Here is a 22,352-nt window from a genome sequence, read left to right on the forward strand (position 1 = left end):
AAAAATTCCCATCATTAAAAGAATAAATAACAAAATATATAAAAAATAACTTGGTTGCATCAAAATTACAAGTAGGAGTTGTAGATAGGGTTTTTTTTCTTTTTTTTCTTTTTTTTTGGAATATCTTTTTTTATGGTGAAAAGTTTTAATTTTTAACTTTTTTTTTGCTTCTTTTATCTTCATTTCTATGGTGCAGTGTCCAGTTTAAAATAAGTATAAAATTAATAAATAAAAAAGTTAAATAAATAGCAAAAAGTTAACATAAGGTGTTGTAAATATAAATTACATACATCTTGCCAAAATTAAATAATTTACAGGATAATTAAACTAACTACATTTTTTTTTTCTTCTCTTTCTTCCAGTAAGTGCAATTTCTCTACTTTTAAATACTAACTGAATTGCAGTCACAATCAATTTGGACTCTATTTACATGTTAAGAACCTTGTGTTTTTAACACCTCAAATTTTATCCTTTTTTTTTTTTTTTCCCTTTCTTTTGTATTTTTGCACTTGGAATGGGTTCTAAAATAAGTGAACTCGTGGAGTCTGATCCTGCAAACACTTAAGTATGGAAGCAAACCCACCCAGGCCAGCTGCCCTGTGGAACTCAACATGGGGAATGACTCCAACCAAGCCACTCGTGGGCTTCCAGTGGCCATGGTGGTCACTGGGACTTCCCACTGACTTCTCCAATTCGTGAATTACACCCTAAATATCTGCAGGATTTGGCTCAAAATGACACAACAGTCTTGCCTTTCGTTGGGGTTAAGATCCTCCCCAGCTCTGCTGCCCCACTGCTGGGAGGGATGCAGGATATGGGATGTGGGATGCAGGATATGGGATGTGGGATGCAGGATATGGGATGTGGGATGCAGGATATAGGAGGTGGAATGCAGGATATGGGATGTGGGATGCTCCCATGCTGGGACCCCTCGGGGGGTTTGGTCCTGCTGAAGTGTTTGGAGAAGGAAGTGAGCTCTGGGTGGGAGTGAGCATGGGGAACCTCCCCGTGGGGAACATCCCTGTGAGAAACATCCCTGTGAGGAACATCCCTGTGAGGAACATCCCTGTGAGGAACATCCCTGTGAGGAACATCCCTGTGAGAAACATCCCTGTGAGGAACATCCCTGTGAGGAACATCCCTGTGAGGAACATCCCTGTGAGAAACATCCCTGTGAGGAACATCCCTGTGAGGAACATCCCTGTGAGGAATATCCCTGTGGGGTGACAGCCAGCCCTGGCCATGGAGCGGGAGCTGCAGAGCAGCGTCACAAAAACATTCATAGAGTTGTTCTCTAGGAGCACAGAGGGCTGCGTGTACCCAGCTGCTTCTTTGGAAGAATTCCCAATACCTGAATCCTCTTTTTTTCCCTTTTTCCCCTTTTTTTTCTTTTTTTGTTGCCCTCTCGCTGTGATTTCGCGCAAATCCTAGAACACCAAACCAAACCATCCTCATTGCCCTGTGGGTGAGTGTAAGAAATCAACTCCTGGTTCACAATACATAAGCACTTTGCTGGCCATCAATTAACATCTCTCTTTTTGTTGGTTTTTGCTTCTTTTTGATTTGTTTTGTTTTGTTCATCGCAATCTCAACCGTTCTCTGGCATTGATGTATGATCTCTGGACTGGCAGTACTGCGCCACTGTAGGGATGATCACAATAATGAAAAGAACCAGAACTGTCATCAAACAGATTGCCAAAAAATCATATACACCGGACCATGACACATTAAAGAAATTCTTCTGTTTGAAATTTCTGGAATTGGCCTATTCATAATAGCTACTCTCATATTTAAGACAGACAAAGGAATACTGTAGTTGCAAACTCCAAAAGCTTCCCTGAGAACCTTTTTTCCATTGCGCTTTCCACTGGAGATCCAGAACTGCTCTTCAGATTTCTTTCAGAAAATAAAAATAAGCTACTTTATAATACTTCAGAGTTCCCATGCCCAGTGGATATCTGAACACTTCGGGGTTGGGAGGCCCAGCACAGGTTCAGATTTACAGGTAGCTTGCAGCTCCAGCACTTGTAGCAACATAGAACATAACTCATGTGTGAGTAGGTGATCTGGACATACAACCATAGACAACATGAGGGTTTAAGCCAGTCATACACTAGTCTTGGATCAGACAAGACCCTGCTCTTGTAAGGTTTTAACCCTTGGATCAACTCTGCAAGAGCACAGCAACTCATTTAAGATGCCTGCTCTTTGCCTGCTACCAAGCCCCACAGCCTACTGGAGAATTTAACCTTCCATCCTGATCTACCTCGTGGTCCAGGTAGAAAAAAATCCCACTTTTCTCAAGAAGGTCCAAAGTTAAGTAAACGAGAACATTGAGTTCGATCGGTTCCATGTCTCAGAAATGGCCTCTTGGTTACATTTTGGTCCTTTTTTTTTTTTTCCTTTTTTTTCATTCATTAAACAAGTTTTCTAACTTGTAAACCTGAATACTTGGAGGGAAAGTTCCATCTTACAGTCTGTTTTCTTGCTCCTCTCCATCCCTCGGCACTACACCTGGATGCCCTTGACAGCTTGCTTGATGCTCTCCAGAAGGTCTTTGTTCTCCGGGTTCTGGTAGCACTCCTGGTTGGTGTACATGTCTGTCAGCGTGTTCACATAGGCATCAAAGTTCTGCTCACTAATTGGCTCCTGCAGAAAAAAAAAAGCCGAATAAAAGCGTTAGTAGAAGAACAGGAAGAGGCTGAGATTCTTTGCAATAAATCGTCTGCATATTTTAGTGCCTGGAGAAGCCATGGATTCCTGAAAGTGCTCAAAGTCAGGCTTGGAGAAACCTGGTCTAGTGGAAGGTGTCTCTACCCATGGCAGGGGGCTGGAACAGGACGAGGTTTAAGGTCCCTTCCAACCCAAACCATTCCATGATTCTCTGTGTGTACAGACAGCCAAATGTCTCCACATCAGAGCCTTTTTGTGTGTGGTGCTGAACCTACAGGAATCTCATCATCTCCCTGATCCCACCAGACCTTAACCAGGTCCTTAATTTTATGCACTGGCCCCGTGGGACTATGAACAGCATCAGGTTCAGTGTGTGCAGGCAGCCTGACAGGCTGGAGGCTGAATTAAGGCGTGGAAATGAAGGGCTGGAGGACAACAGGACTGCTGAAACATCACGGAGGAACCAAAGGCAAAGTCAGGTCACCTTGGGCTCACAGCTGCCCAGCACAGCTCTCTGCTGAAGTACAGCTCCTGCATTTGAGGGCATTGCAAGTATCTAACCTGGACTTAATGGGGAAAAAAGAGAGGGAGAAGGATGGAAAAGAACAGGAATAAAATGAGCATACAAGTCTCATGGGCATCATTTAATTGGAGTTGCCTGAAACCTTGAAAAAATATTTGCTGAACAGTTTATTTGACCTTTATGTGTCAAATACTTTACAAAAAAGCTCTCAGCGAGTGGGTTTCTGCCAGTTAGGCAGCTGGGTGAATACTATCCAAAACTGCTCTGCTGGAGGATGGCTTCCCTCCAACCAGCCTGAATTTAAATACAAACCCAAATGAAAAGGATTCCCAAAAAAAAAAAAAAAAAAAAAAAAAGAAAAAGAAAAAAGAAAAAAAAGAAAAAAAAGGATGGAAGAAAAAATAAATCAAAAGCTCATTCCTCTGATCATTGTAATGGTCTTTATGAGTTGCAAGAGGACAGCTTCCTCAACAACACGAGCCCCACCTCCACACACCTGGTTTTGACAACAGTAATTACATTCCTGGGAATAGAGAGAAGGTAATTAATAGCCTTTTGTGGCTTTACTATTTTAATGCAGTCTTTTCATTTCTCAGTAACTCTATGGTAACATGCTGTGGGCTGTTAGACCTTGTTAAATTAAACAAAATACACTCTCTTTAAGAATGCTATTCTTTAGCTGCCAGCTATTCAAAACTGAATTGAAACTACCTGCATTATAATAGGAGCTCTAAGATCTTTCTGACGTTGAAATCCAATCCCTCCTGATCTCTGCTTGTGCTGTCTTAGCCTAAAAGGCACTGGGTGCCCTTGATAAAGTTTCCTATTTTGTGATAGTGCTCCCAGATGTAATGAGACAGAACAATAGATACAAAGGGAGATCAGCAGAAAATGACAACAAAAGGGAGATATAATGCAAGCTTCAGAGATAAGGGAAAAGTACTGATCTTATAAAGGACACATGGGTGTATGGAAAGAAATTCTCCCACTCTTTAATTGTGAATAAGCCTTATCATGAATTTGGTTTGGCACAGCTCCTTCCATCACGCTGGCTTGGGCAGAGTGCTGTCAAAGTTTCTTACCATGTGCGGAAGGCGGATATTGGCAAGACTTTGGATGAGAGCCTGGCTCAACCCTGAGAGCTCCAGGAACAGGGCTTCGTTTTGCTCCTCTATGATTTTGTTTTCCTCCTCTATGTTCTTCAGGTTCTTCTCCATGGTGGAGATCTGCAGAGCAAGGAGAGCAGAAGGGTTTAAAACCCCCTCACAACACCCTGCAGGGGGCTTGGCCATGCACCCCTGGGCTTGAATGCATGGCCAGGGACACAAACCTGGGACTGGAGTTTCACCATGGCTGCTTCCATCTCCGAGTTGGACTCGTTCAGCTCACTGATCTCCTTGTTCAGCTGCTTGATCTCCTCATCGTTCTCCAGAACTGCAGGAGGGAAGGTCACAGGCAGTCAGCAAATGCTCTTGGGAAAAGCAAAAGTGTTGGGCTTTCTGCTGAGCCCTTCCTGCTGCATCATCCTCATCTTGGCTTTTACAGCCTATAAATGGGATGTGCCTCTCATCTGCATTTGTTTTTTTCAATTTTTTCTTTTATTAAATATTTTATCCTCACAGTTCAATGCTACATGAACAGGTCAAAATGTAAATGCAAAAGCAAAGGACAGCGGAGCAGTTGGAGTCCAACACATCTCAACATCCAGCAAGGTTGATTGTCCTGAACAATCAGGTCACTCTCTTCAGTCCTGAGCTTGGAAAGGTGCCATTTAAAAAACTAATGCATGTCTTGATGAGAAATTATCAGGTCCATAAAAGAAAGCAATATTTATAGGAGAGTGCAGGTATTTATAGGTTCCAAACTATCTAAGTATTCAAGTTCAATGCTTGAACCTTGTCAAATACCACAGAAAGCTCAGTAATAGCACTGGAAATGCAAAGTGCCATCGCTAACAAAATTCCAGATCCAGAAATATCTCAGTATTAAAAGCCCTGAATAGGTGAAAATTGCTGAATGACTGCAAGGGATTTGTAAAAATGCCAGTGAATATAAGAAAAAAAAAAAAATCTGAATTTCAGCATTACTTCTTTTGCCTTCTTAATCATTGCTCCCTCAAAGTGTGTGACTCAAGGAGTGGGACTGGTACCATGCCACCCCAAACACCCAGAAAACCCAAGGAATGGTTGTTCAAAGCACACTATGTCCTTGAAATCTGTGGCCAGATTTCAGCTGAACCTCCCCAGTCTATAAAGAAAAGGATCTATGGGCTCAATACTCTGATGCACCTGCAAGGCAAAGGAGTGAAGAACCTTACCGTCGCTGGTCTTGAACTTTGTGTTGAGAATTTCATCCCCTGAGAGTTTTCCTTTCTTCCCAGCAAAAGTAGCTCTTGGACACCCTGACAAACTGAAAAACAAGTAAAAATGGGTTTCATAAACTCTCAGTATTTATAGGTGCTTATGTTCCCAACATAAGAGCATGTGCCATTTGGTGGAATTCAAGCTGCGAGACAGTTCTTCTAAAAGCTTTTTATGGTAGAGAGGAAATTGCTTTATGAATAATGCCACAAAACTCCCCATTTATAAAGTGAGAGCAATTTTCTTCAAGCAAAGATTAAAAACACATTGCTTCCTAAAAGAGGAGATGTGCCAGGTGAGGAAGGTGACATGAGTCCTATTGTCCCGGGCACCAAACCCCTATTTGTGGTGCCCAAGGTCAGTTCTAGCATGCAAAAAGAGATTTAAATTAGAGGTTAGGAAGAAATTGTTCCCTGTGAGGGTAGTGAGGCCCTGGCACAGGTTGCCTAGAGAAGCTGTGGCTGCCCCTGGATCCTTGGAAGTGTCCAAGACCAGGCTGGATGGGGCTTGGATGAACCTGGTCCAGTGGAAGGTGTCCCTGCCCATGGCAAAGGGGTAGAATGAGATGATATTTAAGGTTCTTTCCACCCCAAAGCATTCTAGGATTCTGTGAATATTAACACAACCATACATTTCCTCTGTTCAGTAAACTTCAACCTGACTGAACTCAGCATCAAAAGCAGTCCTTGAGCTCACATGAAGCAGCATCTTGGGGCAGGTAGGTTTGCCCATCGCTCTCACACCGATTTGAACCCCAAGATTTACCTTCTGTGAGTGAGGAAGCTCCCGTTGGCATGGCCAGAACCATCACAGCCTGGGGTGGGGCAGGTTGGGCCTTCATTCTTCAAGGACTTCCAGGAAAACGAGGAGCCATTGAGTGATCCTTCCTTCTGCCTGCGGGCTGCCAGAGGGCACCCCGAGGCGCTGCGGTGAGACGCGTATTTGCCGCTGATGTGTCCCAACCCAACACAGCCTGGAACTGGACACCTGGACACAGGGAATCACCCAGAGTTACCACACAGCAGCCAAGGGGAAGGAAGAGAAGGAAGGGATAAAGGTGTGAGGGGACTGATGAGCAGGAATGAAGGAGCCTGGGAAGAGAGCATTTGCATTTGGGTCTCGTCTGGAGTTTACAGGGGAGATATGCGGTTGATGGAAATAGCAGATGGGAAATTAAGAGCTACAACTGCTCCTTCAAAAGAGCCAGAGAGAATCAAGGAGAATTGTGCAGGGGAAAACTCTGTGGAGGTCACATCACATGCAGGAAAAGTAGGTCCCAGTGGTGTCAGAAACAGGGTATTTGGTGCCTCACTGGGGCAAAGACGGCAGGTTGGGCTGGCTGATGTGGGATCCTGATGTAGCCCAGGGCTGACAGTGTGATGGTTCACACTGAACCGTCATACACATACTGCTGGCTCTGCCCAGAGTCACTGCTGGTGACCCCAGGCTCATCCAGTTTATCACCTACACCAGCACTGCCTGTGCCCTTGGGGACACAGCCCTTCCCAGGAGCCATTCCCAGCACAAAGAGCTACACCCCTGTTCCTGCCAGGGCATCTGAGGGGTTTCTGAGCCTGCAGCCTCCCAGACAGGACAAATCACGAGGCCATCACTCAGCCTGCAGCCACGGCATGGCCTCACTTGCCTCCTCCTCCTCCTCCTGGTTCACATCCTGCCTCGGGGGAGAGATCAACCCACGCTCGCAAGGGGATAAAGTGGGAATTATCTTCAAGGCAGCACACGAGCCCTGCCAATACCAGACTTCTGCCTCTGTTCATGGCCAGCTGAAACACACAGGAACCTCGTGGAAGCACCAGCACAACTTGTGTTATTGCCAACCTCACGAGTGGCTCTCTAAAAGGCACCTCTTTCCTCCCTCCTCACTTAATGGCATTCTCCCTAAATCCAGGCATCCCACAAGCCCGGTGTGCCCATCAGGGTTTCTGCTGCGGCTTGCATTTGTTTTAAAAATGCTTGTCAATTATAAATACAGTTAAAAGTTTATTACTCAAGGGAGGTTACTCAAAAATAGGGGAGGTAAGAAATGACAAAATAACCCCCGTGTCCTCAGTTTGGAAGCAATTAGGGACTTTGAGGCTCCCCAGCAAAAAATATCCTCAGAGCTGCTCCTGAAAATCGCAAATCACAAGCTGCGTTTCACCGCAGAAATTATTGCCCTGATTGTTTACATTCCACACAAAAGGGAGATGACAGTGAAGGGGGGGGGGCCCTACACCCAGCCTTTTCCCAAGATAATTTGAAAAATGCTGATCTCGATTTTAATCAGCTGCAAATGCAGCACAATTCACTTATAATATCGCTGCCAGCAGGATCCTCAGTAAATTCATAACATCATTGCTTTTATATGATCACGAGCAAATTACTGAATCCTCAGGAGGAAAAGGAGAAGGGGGAGAAGGGGGAAGAGCAAGAGAGAAAGAGACAAACCCCAGCATTTCGTATGCAGCCGTTACGGCCCGACCATTACATATTTTACACTGTTAATTTAACTTTTATTACATTTTCATTGTTAAAAAATAAACCAGAGCCTTATTGCGCAAAACAGCTGTCTTGGACATCTTCTAAATTTTTTTTTTTTTACATTATTATTATTTAATGGGAGCACCAGTAGTGTTTGATCAATTAGACACCTGTGGATGCTTCCGCTCTATGCCAGGGCTGGGCTGAAGGTTGAGGTGATCTGTTCAATCACGTCTGCAGCAAATTACTTGAAGGATGAACAGCAGAAACAACGGGGACTAAATGACTTTCTCCTCGGTGACGATGTGCAAAACTCAGCTGGGTTCCAAGTGGAGCTCAGCACTGACAGAGCAAGGATTTGGAGCCAAAGCTCCTTAACACAAACTCGCACCAGGCGCACCTTGCCGTGGGTGGTGGGACACACTTCCACTGGCTGGGGGAAGGCACAGGCCAGGAATTATTGTCCCATGGTGTTTTGCACATCTCAGAGGAGCTTCTGTTGCTCCTGGGTGTGCTGGATGAGTGGGGGTTGCTGCGTGGGCCATGGGAAGTTAGGGAATGCCTTCACCTCCTGCTGCTGCAGATCCTCACAGCCCATCCTGCATTTTCTGCACCCATGTCCATGGTTCCATCAAGACCTGTCTGGGGGTGGACAGGATCAGCTTTCTAGGAGTCAGGAAATCCAGCTCTGTTGATGCTCCAGCCCCATTTGGAGCCTGGAACATGGAAAATTTATGGATGCCCCACCCCTGGAGGTGTCCAGGGCCAGACTGGGTGGATCTTTGAGAATTCTGGTCTAGTAGAAGGTGTGCCTGCCCATGGGGTTGGAATGATGGGAGATTTAAGATCCCTTCCAACCCAAACTATTCTATGATTTCTTTCCACTTTAGCTTCCCAGCTAGTGCATTTTTAGGGTGAACTGGGAGAAATCCAAGCCCTGGTGGGGACTCACTCTGCTGTGAGTGTTCTGGCAGCTCATTCCATGTTCCTACACAAGGCCCAGCTGCACCATAACAACACAGCCACGTAAAAATCCCTTTCTCCTTGCACTGAGAAGTGATTTCTTTGCACAGAAACCACACAGAGGAAACTGCTTGGCACACTCCTGCCCTGAAAGGGGAAGGCAAAAATGAGCAAAACCACAGCTTCCCCAGCCCCACAGGGCACATGTCCCTGGGGAAACCATGGAGAGGGGTGACCTCCCAACTGGAGGCTCCAACCATGGTGACAGCAAAGGTGCCACAGCCAGCAGCTGCACAACACCAGTTTGCTGCTTGTCCTTTCCTTCCCTGTGTCACTGGTTAATGGCACAGCATTGCAACACCACCAGCAATTCAGTGTATTTGAGCCAAAAGAGGCTTTTGTTCCTGCAGATTCTTGAGTAGGTTGCTTAATTTTTAATAAACTCTGCTAACTCCTGCTAATTATCCCACGGCTCATTTAACTGGGAGGCTTTCCTTCCTGTAGACTGAGGAGGAAGAACAGAGCAGATGGCTCAAATATCATCTTTTTCTGTAAGGTCCTTTCCCCCCCAGCAGGCACATCCTGGCTTCCCACAGTCCCCACAGGGTTCTTCCACACCCACTGGGTCCTGCTTTGGCTCAGCCTCTCCTCCAGGCCAAAACCTGGGCACATGGAGATATCCACCTCTGTGAGGACAAGACCTGCCCTGGGGCTAAAATAAGTTTAAAGACATCAATTTGGAAACAGTCTGCTGAGCCAAAGGGGTTTGGAGAGATATGCCAGCACTCATGGACTACTAGGAACTCTTGGAGGTGGTTGATAATTTTTTCAATGTTTCTTTTTAACCCCCTTCCACCTGCACTTGCTGGGCGAGTGGACTGGCTCCAGGAAAGGCTGGAGATGCTCTGAGTTAACAAAACAAAAATAGGGTCCTGGAGTCAGTGCTGCCTTTGATGTCCTGTAGCTGTGTAAGGAGTCAGACACAGATCCAACACCCCACATGCTGAGCCTGTGATGCTCAGACTTGCTAAAAGTCAGGACAAATGGATTTCACAGCTCATGAAAACTCCTGAGGTGGACTAAGCGATTTCAAGTCTCTATTCCCCACAGGAATAAAACCCCTGGGATGTTTTGAAAACTTCAGCCTGAGGCAGCAGAGAAAGGTTTTTTTCAGTTCACTTTGAATATTCTGCCCTGGCAAAGGCTCTACAAAACACAGTTTATTCAGAGTTGGTTACCAGACTGCTGGACAGTTTCTATTTCTGCTGTGTTCCTGGGAGTTAAGCAAGTCTGTCAGCCCTCATCTGCCCATTGCTGCCCAAAAACCTGCAATGTTGGGCTTGACTATGGGTTTTTACCCTGACTTACAAAACTGGTGTAGTTTTTTAGGGATTATATAAGCACAGGTGGCAGAGAAACTGTTTGTGTGAGCTACCAACCTATCTCTCACATCAGCAGAAACAAATAAGAAAAAATACAACATTACCTCCCCACCACCCAATTTTTCCTGCAAATATCAAAACTGCAACACCAAAACACAGCAAAGAGCTTCAGTAGAGGATGTTCCAAGCAGTGGGGATGTGGGGTGGGTGCTGATCCCCCACATAAATCAGCGTGAGGCAAAGTGGATGGAGTGACAAGCGCCTCTTAGGAGTCATTTCCACACTTACTTCATCAGCTCTGGGTCTTCTTTATCATCCTTTGTCGGGGTGATCTTGATCCCACTTTTCTTGGCACGAGGGCAGCCTGACAGACTGTGGTTAAAAAGAGAAGAAAGGCCTGTCTCACTGGCAGAATCCCTGCATTTGCTATTCCCCCGCTTCAGTCATCTTTCCCTTGAATTTGGCACAGTGTTTTTGATCTCTCTCGTTTTGCAGCTTCACATCACGAGGAGAAGTCAGAGGGAAAAAAAATAATAAAAAATTGAGGGAGATGGACAGTAATTAATGGTGTCTAGATAAGAAGATATCTGCTAACAGCCTGCAATGTTTAATGGAATTGTTGAAACAGAAGGCTCAGATCTCTGCTATTAATGTTCTAAAGCGATAATAGAAGTCATAAATAGGTAGCAATATTAACAGGAACATTGCATCAGCTAAAATCTGACCCTTTGTCTTTTATTCTGTTGAAAGGAGCTTCTAATCAGATGCTGGAAACATCAGAAAAAAAAAAAAGAGAAGTCAGATTAAAGAGATGAAAATAGGCTTCAGTTGTCAGTAACATTAATGTTTTATTCAGAACTTTACAACTCTGCCCACTGCAGGGAAAAAAAAAAAAAAAAAAGCAAGCAACACAGAAAGAGGCTAAAGAGAAAATAATTTAAGGGAGATCTTACCTTCTATGCGATGCATAATTTCCTGTTATGTGACCAGAGCCATCACAACCAGGAGTAGGGCACCTGTGGAGGCAAGGGAGGCTTGGATTAGCCTGGGGATGTGAGCAGGGGATTGACACTCTGTGACAGCTCTTTGCAAAGAGAAATCTGGGCAATCTCAACAGGAGCAGGTTTTTCCTTCCTGCCCCTTCTCCCTCTGCAAGGACAAGATTTGGTCTGCAATATCCGTGGTACTGAAGTCAATGCATGCCTGCATGGTGTGGCATTGGAGAGGAACATCTGGGATGTTGGGGGCACAGTGTGTGGCTGCTCTCCCATGCAAGACACAGATCCCTGCCTCTGTCCCTCAGGAGCTGATCATGAGCTAAAAACCCCTCCAGGACACTGTTGTCGTCTTGAGGAAGCCATAAGGGGACAGCAGATGCCATCCAGGGCCAGCAGGATGGACCCAAGCAGAGACAAGAAACCAGAAAATCAGCCTACAGCTCTGGGCAGCAGGGCCACCACGGCCACCACCAACAGGAAGCCCAGCAGAAGGTCTTGGCTCGGGTCTGGGTGACTTTGGGGGGCAAAATGCCAGTGAAGGCAAACAGCCCATGGCAGGAGGGTCCTGAGAGCAAAACTGGACAATGCTTCTCAGGGAAAATGATTAAGGAACAAAAGGGGAAAACTGGGTTAGTGCAGGGTCCCCTGCTTCCACAACACCATGGGCAGGGGACAGGGGGTCAGCAGGGGGACAGAGACTGAGGGACCTCAGGCTGGGGATCACGAGGTCACCACGCACAGTGCACCAGCAGCTTTTGGTGCAGAACCTGCCCCTCAGCCCTCAGCCGCTGAGCCACAAAGTGACCTTTGAAGGCACATCCGCGGCCGTGACTCTCCAGGCGAGCATCCAGCGCTCTCCAGCAAAGGCTGGAGGATGTCCTGTGATCGCCCAAAGCTGCACAAAGGCTGGCGGGGGCTGCTCGCCCACCCGGCGGCACGGAGATAATGGCCCGAGCGAATCGCAGCATCATTAAGGGCTCAGAGCAGAGCGCTGAGGGGATGTGAAGCACCGCGAGCACAAAGATCTGTTCCCAGTGCTGTAGGTGACGCGGCGGACATAAAAGTTGTCATGGGGACAAGGAAGAGAGGCGAGGAGTGTTTGCAGAGGATGTGCACGCCAGCCTGCCAATTAGCCAGGGCTTTTTGAGTCAAGTGATAAGGGCCGGGGGAGGGTGTGGGGAGGAAATCCACGATGCTGCCGCAGGACCAGGGGGAGATGCTCAGATGCTCCTTCCGAGCACAGCGAGCAAAGCTCGGGGCACATCCTCTAGCTTGGAGAGAGCCCATTCTCCTCGGGGAAGGTTTTTTCTGTGTCCTCACTTTCTCGATCCTTGTTTTTAAAGCCACCCGTGCCTGGTTGGGATGGCTGGTTGGCTCCTGCAGCAGGGCAGGGGTTGAGGATATGGCAGTGAAATGATGGGCAATGTGGTGATGCTCGGGTAGCCCCTGGGGTCGGTGCCCTTGGGAAAGGGGACATCCTTCCCCAAAGGCTGGGGAGGGCTCTGAGCAGCCTGGTGCAGCTGAGGATGTCCCTGCTAACTGCAGAGGGTTGGACCTTGAAATGTCTCTTCCAACCCAAACCATTCTGTGACTCTGTGCTGGTGCTCTGTCCCCTGAGAGTCAGTGGAGCAATGCTTTCCACAGATGACTTCAGTAAAACAGCTCTTTGAAAAGTCTTTTTTTGTTCAGAAAATAACAAAATTCTCCTCTTTGCTGAACCTCTGAGGGACACTGGCATTTTCAAGCCACTGAATACTTTCCATTGGCAAAAAAATTGGCACCTCACCCTGGGTGGGAGAGCAGGGATATATCCTGATCCCAGAAGGGTGACAGGAAGGCTCAGAGACAGGAAAATATAAGTGCACATAGTTCTGGTGCAGTGAGAGAAGGGACACATCCAGCAGGACCTCGACAAGGGTGCAAATTCTTCAACTAATTTAGAAATTACAGGTTTGGGAGATGACTGTGACATTTCCCAGCTCTACACTGTTACAGTCAAAAGCAAAACTATTTCTCTGTTGTTCTAGCTTCAGGGTGGGAGGAAATTATGAAAACACTAACACCAAACTCTTTCTGCCTTTCAGGACTTTTAAAGAGGAGAGAGAAGTAATTTGATTTTTATTTTTAATTATCTGGAGACAAATCATACCAACAGAGACCTTTTATTGCATGTTCCAGCCTGGAGCTATTTTTTTTATATCAGGAATATTAACCCCCTGAAATAGAATTTATAATAGAAACACTGACATGGTCTTATCTGGAGTTGTGAAAAGCTATGACTGTGCAATCTCTACTATCTCCACATCCTCTTCCCTTCCTTCCTCCTCTGCTCCCATCCTCACCAGGACATAGAAAAAAAGTAGTATTTGAGGAAATAATATTAACAACCTCTTTTGGGCCAGAAGTCTCCTTTTTTATAGAGTATTTTGATAAAAACCACTGATATTAGGTGCCCGAGGGGAGCAGGGGATGCTGCACTGCAAAGCTGGCCATGATGCTTTTTGTCTGGCCCTCAATGAAAATGGCCACTGCTCCTGAGAGCTTTTAATATCTTTAACACTAATTTGTCTGATCACTTGGCTATTCTTTCAAGCTGTTGGAGAAACACCAGTTCAGCAGAGCTCACTTAAGAGGTTCTTTGGAAATGTGTATGGTCTATAGTGTGTGATTAAGTGTACTTAGCACTAATCACAGCAGTCCTTGCCATCCACCAGCATATTCTATTAATATCAGCTAATCCTGCCACTTTTTCCACCTCTGTGGTAAGGAGCAGGTAGTTAACTAACACTTTTCCTGGCACCAGCCCAACACTGGTTGTGGGTCACAGAGAGGTCCAGGAGCCACCACAGAGGGATTTGGGATTTTTCCAATGACCTTAGTGACCAAAGGGGCTGCCACTGACTCACCTATAACTCCAAAAATCCCTGATTGCATAAAGGACACAGCACAATTTTATTCCATTTTCATGATGACCCTGTGCAATGTGAGGCCCTCCAGGAGGTTTTACTCTCAGTAGAGGCTCCTCAGTAATAGTTATGAGCATCTCAGTATCTAAATGATGCAAGAACTCAATTCAGCAAAGCAGGGAACTCAGAGGAGACTCAGCCTGCAAGGAGAGGCTGGACCCATGAAAGAGATGTTGAAAAAACATTAACTGTGAGCTTTGCCTCAAAGATGCAGATTGGGTAGAAAGGGTTAGACTGACCCCAATTAAATATAATTTCACCTTTCTTTAGGGAAGGCAACCTAAGAGAGCATTTGGGGAACCCACCTAGGAACAGTAAGTTGCTACTGAAAATGAGGACTGTGGAGAAGATAGCAACAAAGCTGAATAGAGCATTTAGAGGAAGATATCTGAATGAAAATGTCAAAACCGGATCCCACCCTTCAGGAGCAGAAGTGGGAGCAGGGAAATCTGGATGCCCATGAGCCCTTGACCACTGGCTCAGGATCCAGGCTCACCAAGCATTTGCTTGTGGCTAGCACAGTTTTTCCCATGAGAAGTTTTCTTGTGTTTTGTAAATAAAGATAAAGTTTGGATGTTTTGGAACAGTGTCCCAGAACTTGGGCAGTGCAGGCCTGGCCAATCAGGCCTGGGGGAAGGCTTCTGACTGACCAATCTGGGTGACTTTTGAGAACTCTATAAATGTGATGAAATCAAAACAATAAAGGTCATTCCTTCTTGCCACTGAGAACTGGTGCCTTCATTACTCTGCTAGCTGCTCAACAGCGACATTTGCTCACTCCCTCTTTCATTCCCTCACAAATCGTGGAAATTAATAGGAACCCCTCTCACTACATCCAAAACAGCCCCTAAAATGTAGCATAAAAATAGCACCCAGGTTCCTCAAAAGAGTTGGCTTTGCTGTGTGCTGGCAGTGAGTTCCCAGCTGTGTCTCTACCCAATAATAAAACATCAGCCTTTATCCAGGCTTTGGATTAATTGAGATGGACAAAAATGTTAAATGAAATAGCCCAAACTAGGTAACAAGAGCTTGGGAAAATATGCCAAGTGAAAAAGAAAATAACATATCAACAGTGCCCAGAGGAAACCTGCCAGGTGTCCAGGTTATTTCCAATCATTGCCATGAGCCCCCTCCCCAAAATTCTCTTTCCTCCATGACATTGCCTCTTCCACGCAGCAGCTGGAAGCTGGACTCCACCAGAGCTCCTCACAGGCAGGTTTTGATCAGCTCTTTGAAAGGAGAAGGGAGGGGATGGAAAAGCAAAAGCAAAGCGAGAGGAGTGAGGGCAGGAAGGGAGAAGAGAGAGAAAAAAAGGGTGGAAATAAAGAAAAAAAAAAAGGAGTTCCAAGTTGAGCGCAAACATACTTGAGGTCAGCAGAGTGGGCAGCCATGAGGTTTCTGAGGCTCTTGTCAGCAAGAGGACAACCAGAAAGGCTGAAAGAGAAGAGATGGAATATCTGGATAAGCAAAAAAAAAAAAAAAAAAAAAAAAGAAAAAGGAAAAAGAAAAAGGGCTGGGGCGTGGGGAGGGAGAGGGGCAACAGAAGAGGGGAGGAAACAGAACCAAACTACCCACATGGTCACAAACTATACCAAAAGAAAAAAAAAAGTCATCTTTAGAGTTCAAATATGAAAAAGTTGTCAACCCACCTGCGGTGAGAGGCATAGTTCCCCGTTATGTGTCCACTGCCATCACAGCCTGGGGTTGGGCAACTGGGCAACAACAACAACAAAGAGCATAAGTGTGGGAAAGGAATGGACTCCCCAAGACCCACAGATGGGCAAAGCCAGCAGAGCCCCCTCAGGGTCTGTCTGAGGGGGTCTCAGTCCAGCCCTGCTGCCCAAACCCTTCCACCAACTCCATCCATGAGATCTCAGTGTGTGTTTATATGTTTGCATGGATATAATCAGCTGTTTCTCTTCCAGCTCCCCTCCCTCCCTTTTTACTTCCAAAAAATCATAATAATCCTAAAAAGACAATTTGAAAAATAAAATTGTGGCAAAGGCAGAAAAAGTGTTAAAAACCCTTATTTGCCTGGAGGATTTGGTGGCAATTGGGGAATGACAGCAGCATTCCTGCAGCCAGAGCTTCACTATTGCAGGAATTATCTTGTTTAGATTTCAGATCACAATAAGGTGCTTCAGATTTCAGCTTTCTGAAATGATTTTTTTTTTTTCCACTCCCAGCCCTTAAAGCTGCAAAAAAAAGCTTGCAGACACAGAAAAGCTGTGTCTGCTGCAGAAGGGGAGTGGAAGTAACCTCTGGCTGTGCCTGGGGGAGATGGGAAGATCCAGGTGAGGAGCACTCATCTGGAAATGGCACAAGAACTACACCCAGACACAGAGCATCAGACACAGTGGCAGAGTCTGCTCCTGAGTTAACTACAGCTAATTCATTGCAGCTCTTGGGCTAGAGAGGAACAAGGATATTAAATGGGGAGGGAAGGCTCAGGGCTGCCCACAATACCATTTATTTATTCCAGAGCTGTTTCCATTTAGGAAATTTCTCTACCATCACAATAAAATGAAAGCACAGGAGGACTTCAAGGCTGGCTCTACCTCAGAAATTGCTGCTCACATCGCTGCTGGGTTCCAAAAAAACCTTTTTTGAGGTTTGTGAAGGGCAGCTGGTCTGAGCTTTGCTAGTTTAGGGAAGATGCTGCTGCTGCTCTGCCCCCACAGATCCCCTCCTGCCTGGCTGCTCCCTCAGCCTCCTGCCTGCAGATAATGAGGGTGTTGGATGAAATCAGCAAAGCAGTGCCCAGTAACACTCTCTGTGTAATGTGTAGGAGGGTCAGATGTGCAGGAAAGGAGCCAGGAACAGCTGGGATGCCTGGGAGGGGAAACTTCCCCATCACAACCTCCAGGCTGATCCCGACGTGCTGTTAGACCAGAGCCAGGCCCAAGCTGCCATGTTTGGCTCAAACTCTTAAACATTAACCATTCCTGTGGGAATGTGTGTGGATTCAGAGCCATACTCCATCTAATAAGGCAGATCTGAGTCTGTGCTTCCACTCACACAGTGAAAAGACAGACAGATGTGATCTGGTCAAGGTCTCTCTCTCCAAGGCAAAATGCAGCACAACAGCAAGCCTGCTGCAGCCTCATGTCACATTTTGTGACCCTACAGGATCACAGTGCTGGGACCCATTGCTCTAAGCCAACAAATCCTGTCTTCTCAGTGAGACATCTTGTGTTCAACACCCCCTTCAAGAAGGTGCTGAGATCCCTTGGGTGCTCTTGGCTCCACAGCATCAGCCAGTGTCCCAAAACAGGGGACCAGGACATTGGGTAGGCACCATCACTGTGCCAGAAACACTCTAGCAGGAAAATACCAGGAAAATCTGGCCCTGAAAGGAGTTTCCCACAACCCTGTCTGTGAATCCTGAGAACACCAAGCTCTGAGGTTCCCTTCACCGCTGCAAAGTAAGGCCATGTTTTGCCTCATTGATGAGCAGTTGTAGGAGAATGAGTAAGATTAATCACAGTAAGAAAGGGAACTACAGTAATTATTTTTAAAATGTGTTTACTAATTTTGTTTCCTTCCATCCTGGCTAAGTACATATTAATAGGTTTTGGAGGAAGAGACAAGACAGCAGGACTTACGTGAGCAGCTCTTTCTTGATGTCCTTGGAGAGGAATTTCAGCTTGAAGTTGGTTAAAGTAACTTCACCTGGGTATTTTCTCTCTTCAAAGTTCTCCTCTGACACTTCTTGCTCATCAGCTTCCGAGGAGGCAAAAGAGTGAGCAGCAGGCTCTGACTGCAAGGAAAGGGGCAGAGTTGTGGTGGGAAAGGATCCCAAATTCATCATAAGGGTTAGTGCAGCACTTCCAACCCTCCTGAGCCCCCTGCAAGCACCTCACAGTACCCAACCCTGTGATTTCCTGGTTTTGTAGGAGAAATGTGTAAAACATGTCTGTACAGGGATTTACATGTGGCTTTCCTGAGAACTTGAAGGGATGAAGATCAGTGCAATCCCCTCTCACTATTCCTCAGCAGCCTCCCCATGAGCAGAGAGGCAGGTGATGCTCCCAGAGCTGTGCCCCTCACCCCATCCAGGGGGTCATGGCTGGATTCCCCACCTCCAGGATTAATGTCAGTGTCATGCAGGGCTGTAGTTGCTAATGGCAGATATAAATCATCCTGGGAAACATCACCAGGAGCACTGCTGGTGGAGGGGACCTGGAAATATTTACAAGAAAAAAAGAGAAAAGAAGCACTGCAGACCCAGGGCAAGGAAAGTGGTGGATTCTTTCTTTCCAGCTTCCTGCCTGGTTCTCCCTGGCTGACATCTGATAGCACTGACAAAGCCAGGAATATTCCTCTCTTTGGTTCAGATGAAAAACTGGGGGTTCTGGGGGGAAAATCAGACAACTGGGCAGGCAAACATGGCATTCAATGTCCCATGAGCTGTCATTCAAGCACCAAGAGCCACTTCTCACCTCCTCTGGCTCCTCTTCCCGCTGCCGGTTTGGTTTCGTGTAGTCGATGGGTCCATCCCATTCGTCCTGGCGGGAGGTCTGGCTGGACTGGGGGGAGGTCATGGTGCTGCTCGTGGCACTGGTGCTGTTTTGGCGCTGGGACACGTCTGGGGACTTCATGCTGGGGCTGCTGCTGCAGCTGCTGCTGCTGGGGAAGGTGCTCTCCCGTTTGCGGTGTTTGTTCATACTCAAGTCCAGAGTCCCATTTTCATCCACCTCAATGTCCATGGACTGAAAGGTTGGACACAAACCCAGTGTTAGCAGCTGCCAGAAATTCCCCATGGAGATCTTGTCTCCATTTGTCTTTTTCAGTGCAGTGGGTAGGTTTTCATGTCCTGTCTTCTCCACTGTCAGGTAGGAGGAACTGAATGAAAAGGGATGCTCTTTCCTAAATATTTCAGGAATGCACCTCGGTACTACCAGCAATGTGGCATTTTGACTCCATTGATTAAACACAGGCATCTAGTGCCACTTCCAAAACATCTGCCCAAGGCTGTATTTGCAACATGGGACTTCTGGAAAACCTGTGTTCCTCTGAAAAATAGCTGGAGGTCAGACTGGATACAACTCTAATGGTAAATCTCAAATTCCTCAAATGAGGAATCTCAAATGGCATCAGATACAGATCAGTGAGCAACTGAAACCAGCTCTGAGAATCACAGAATCATTTAGTTTGGAAAAGCCCTCTAAAACCATTTAATCCAAACATTCACCCAACACCACCAAGTCTGCCACTAGACCACATCCCAAAGTGCCACATCCACATGTCCTTTAAATCCCTCCAGGGATGGTGACTCCACCACAGCCCTGGACAGCCAGTTCCTGGGCTTGAAAATCATATAAGTGAATCAATTTTTCCTAATATCCAATCTAAACTTGAGACTTTGGCTTGGGAATGATGCTCATCTCACATGGGTAATTTCAACTGCAGCACATTAAAAGCCAAGATTCCCTCCTCCAAACCCAAATCAGGGAGCAAAAGAGTGATTTTGGATGAGTGTCTGCGCTCTCTCTATATTTAAAAAAAAAACAAAAAGAAAGGCAGGATAAACCAAGGTGCTTCTCCCATCCCAAAATTCAAGCCTGGCCCTGGGGCAGTGGTGCCTGAGCACATTCACCCACCTTGCTGGGGGCCTCTTGCTGCTTGGTGCTGAGATTCTCAGGCATCTCCCAGCAGCGGGTGGAGAGGTTGAGGATGGCAGTGGCTGCCATGTGCGCAGCCTCAGCGTCGTGGGAGTAGTCGAAGCCTGTGGAGGAAGATGAAGTGCTCTTCACGTAACTGCTGGAGGGGCTGTGGCTGGGGGAAGAGGCCTTTGGAAAAGGTTTGGCTGGAATAAAAAGAGAAGGAACAACACAAGGCTAATGTATAAGCGGCATGAGCAGCAGGGGAAGGTTAAGTCAGTGTGACACGGTTAATGTATGCACAGTTCCTGGGGTTATTCCCAATCCAAGGGCTGGTTTGTTGCCTGGGACGTGGAACAGGAGCAGTGCTGGCTGCAGCTTGTGCCTGGTGTGAAAGGTTAATTCATTAACTGACTCTGCCATCAATACCCAAAACACAAGTGCTTTTCTTCTTTAGACCTGCTCCTCAGTGGGAGCAGTTAAAGGAGAAAGCTTAGAGAAGCTTCCTGGCTTTTTTCTTATTGTTCTCTCTCTGTCCATAACTTATCTGCAGAGCTGCCCTTTGGGGAGATTTCTGGCAGTCTGTTTGAAAACTTAAAATTCATAAAATTACATTAATAGAAAAAACATGGCCATAAAATATGAGCTTCCAAAGATGACATTGGTGAAATATGGATTTTCTGACAGCTGACATATCATTTAAATATGCCAGAATAACAGAAGTTATTGCACAGCTGCACACAGCCACGCTGCTGCTCTGCTCCTGTATGTCACAGCAGCAGCAGTGCCAGCCTGGAGACGCAAATTCTCATCATACCCTGCGAAATGAAAGTATTTCTCAGGATGTATGCACAATAAAACTTTCCCTAATAGTAACTAATAATTCCCTATTAATAAAACTTGAAGCTGGTCCCACTTAGGGGGCCCTCAGTTGTTCCAATGGGTGCAAACAGCAGATCATCAGCTTTAGAACAGTCACAGGACTGTATTCTGGATCAGTTATCAAAATCTTCAAATTCTTAATTCATTCCACTGTGCTCCTTCTGGGGGAAACCTCCCCCCATTTAGTGGGAGGCTCAGTAAGGGAAGACTCATAAGCTTTGGCCTGATCATGGCAAAGCAAAGCCAACCTCAGCTGATGCAGCCACGGAGCAAAGTGATTTCATTATTCCCATTACAAACTCGTAATATAAGACACTATAAAATACTAATCTTCCCCAGCACTGCTTTCTTCCTTGTTGCGTGCGTATATAATGCATATTGACATTAATGGGAGTTATGCACACACATGCGGGGGAATATAAATCCCTCTGGATGAAGATCTCTTTAAAATAAGTTCTCAGTGAAAGCAGCAGATTTCCCTGCTATGATTGGCAATCATATTCATCTTGTCGCTTTGATTAACTCATTGGAGGTTTGCCCACATGGTTATTCTTGTGTCTGGCTGCTTGTTTTTCTGTCCGGTTTAATCCATGTCTTCGAGGCGGGGCGCGAGTATCAGCCAACCCAACCTGACAATATCCAGGATCGGGAGATGCCAATTTCAATTTCACACCGCAGGCTCAGCGATGCTTTTCCATTTCATAAGTATTTCTACCACTAATAGACTCGCAATCAGCAAATTAGTGAAATAAGTGATGAGAAAAAATAGAAAGGATTATCCTAGTGGGTCTGCTGGAATTATTTTTGTCAGTACAATTACCCTGAAAATTCTTTGCTAATATTGCAAATAACACAATCTATTCAGCGAGAGAATCACTTGTACTGGGAAACAAATTACTTTTCCATCAGCCCTAACCCAGGATGACAGTGGCAGTTGTGCTCTCTGGCCTCCATCCAATTTCATTGTCTGATCCTGTACAGATTTAGTACTGTAATAAAGGGCGCTCCCATTGTAGTGCAACAACCGGGATGCTTTCAAGTACGAGCACTTTTTTAGAGAGCAGCTGCATCAGGATTAAACAGGATTGTGGAAGTGGGATTAGCCAGACAGAAAGCCCTCTGGAGGCTGCTGACTTCTACAAACTGAGTTCCTAAATATTTTTTCTTCCCCCCCTCAAAAAGGTGTCTTGAGGTGCATGGATGGTGTCAAATAGCACATTTGCATGGGCTGTGTCTCTATGCAGTGTCCCTCCTGCCCCTCAGGGGTTGTTCAGCCATTTCATTTTCACCCACAGAGTTATAACCAGTGCAAGGTCCTTGGAAGGGAGCAGAGGTGGGTGGCTACGATAGGAAAGAGCTGGAAGATAGAGGTGGGTGATCGATAGGTAGAGCTGGAGAGCAGAGCACGGCAGGGAAGACAAATGGGGGGAGTGGGTCATATATAAGATGGAAGAGAAGAAAACTGTAATCCATTTAGCCAGATGAGGAAAGCCAGATCAATAGATATGAGCTGCAAAGCAA

The 22,352-nt window shown here is 46.1% G+C and overlaps 1 protein-coding gene across 5 annotated transcripts in view; it reads right to left on the minus strand.

The window, feature by feature from the left end:
- Nucleotides 1–2,379: 2,379 nt before the first annotated feature.
- Nucleotides 2,380–22,352, minus strand: part of MYT1 (myelin transcription factor 1) — a 61,043-nt gene continuing 41,070 nt past the window's right edge. For 4 of the 5 annotated variants that reach the window (XM_085078910.1, XM_085078913.1, XM_085078914.1 and 1 more), the window contains exons 12-23: nt 19,950–20,155; nt 18,789–19,058; nt 17,952–18,106; nt 15,996–16,058; nt 15,712–15,780; nt 11,336–11,398; nt 10,671–10,754; nt 6,322–6,543; nt 5,514–5,605; nt 4,527–4,630; nt 4,279–4,422; nt 2,380–2,649 (exon numbers count right to left, since the gene is read on the minus strand). In XM_085078910.1, the coding sequence (XP_084935036.1) occupies nt 2,509–2,649; nt 4,279–4,422; nt 4,527–4,630; nt 5,514–5,605; nt 6,322–6,543; nt 10,671–10,754; nt 11,336–11,398; nt 15,712–15,780; nt 15,996–16,058; nt 17,952–18,106; nt 18,789–19,058; nt 19,950–20,155 (1,613 nt within the window). In that variant the 3' untranslated portion in view covers nt 2,380–2,508. The remainder of the gene's footprint in view (nt 2,650–4,278; nt 4,423–4,526; nt 4,631–5,513; nt 5,606–6,321; nt 6,544–10,670; nt 10,755–11,335; nt 11,399–15,711; nt 15,781–15,995; nt 16,059–17,951; nt 18,107–18,788; nt 19,059–19,949; nt 20,156–22,352) is intronic. The other variant, XM_085078911.1, reaches the window with a different exon arrangement.

The sequence above is a fragment of the Lichenostomus cassidix genome, chromosome 20, assembly GCF_008360975.1.
Source record: "Lichenostomus cassidix isolate B80296 chromosome 20, HeHo_3.0, whole genome shotgun sequence".
In the NCBI taxonomy this organism is placed as follows: domain Eukaryota; kingdom Metazoa; phylum Chordata; class Aves; order Passeriformes; family Meliphagidae; genus Lichenostomus; species Lichenostomus cassidix.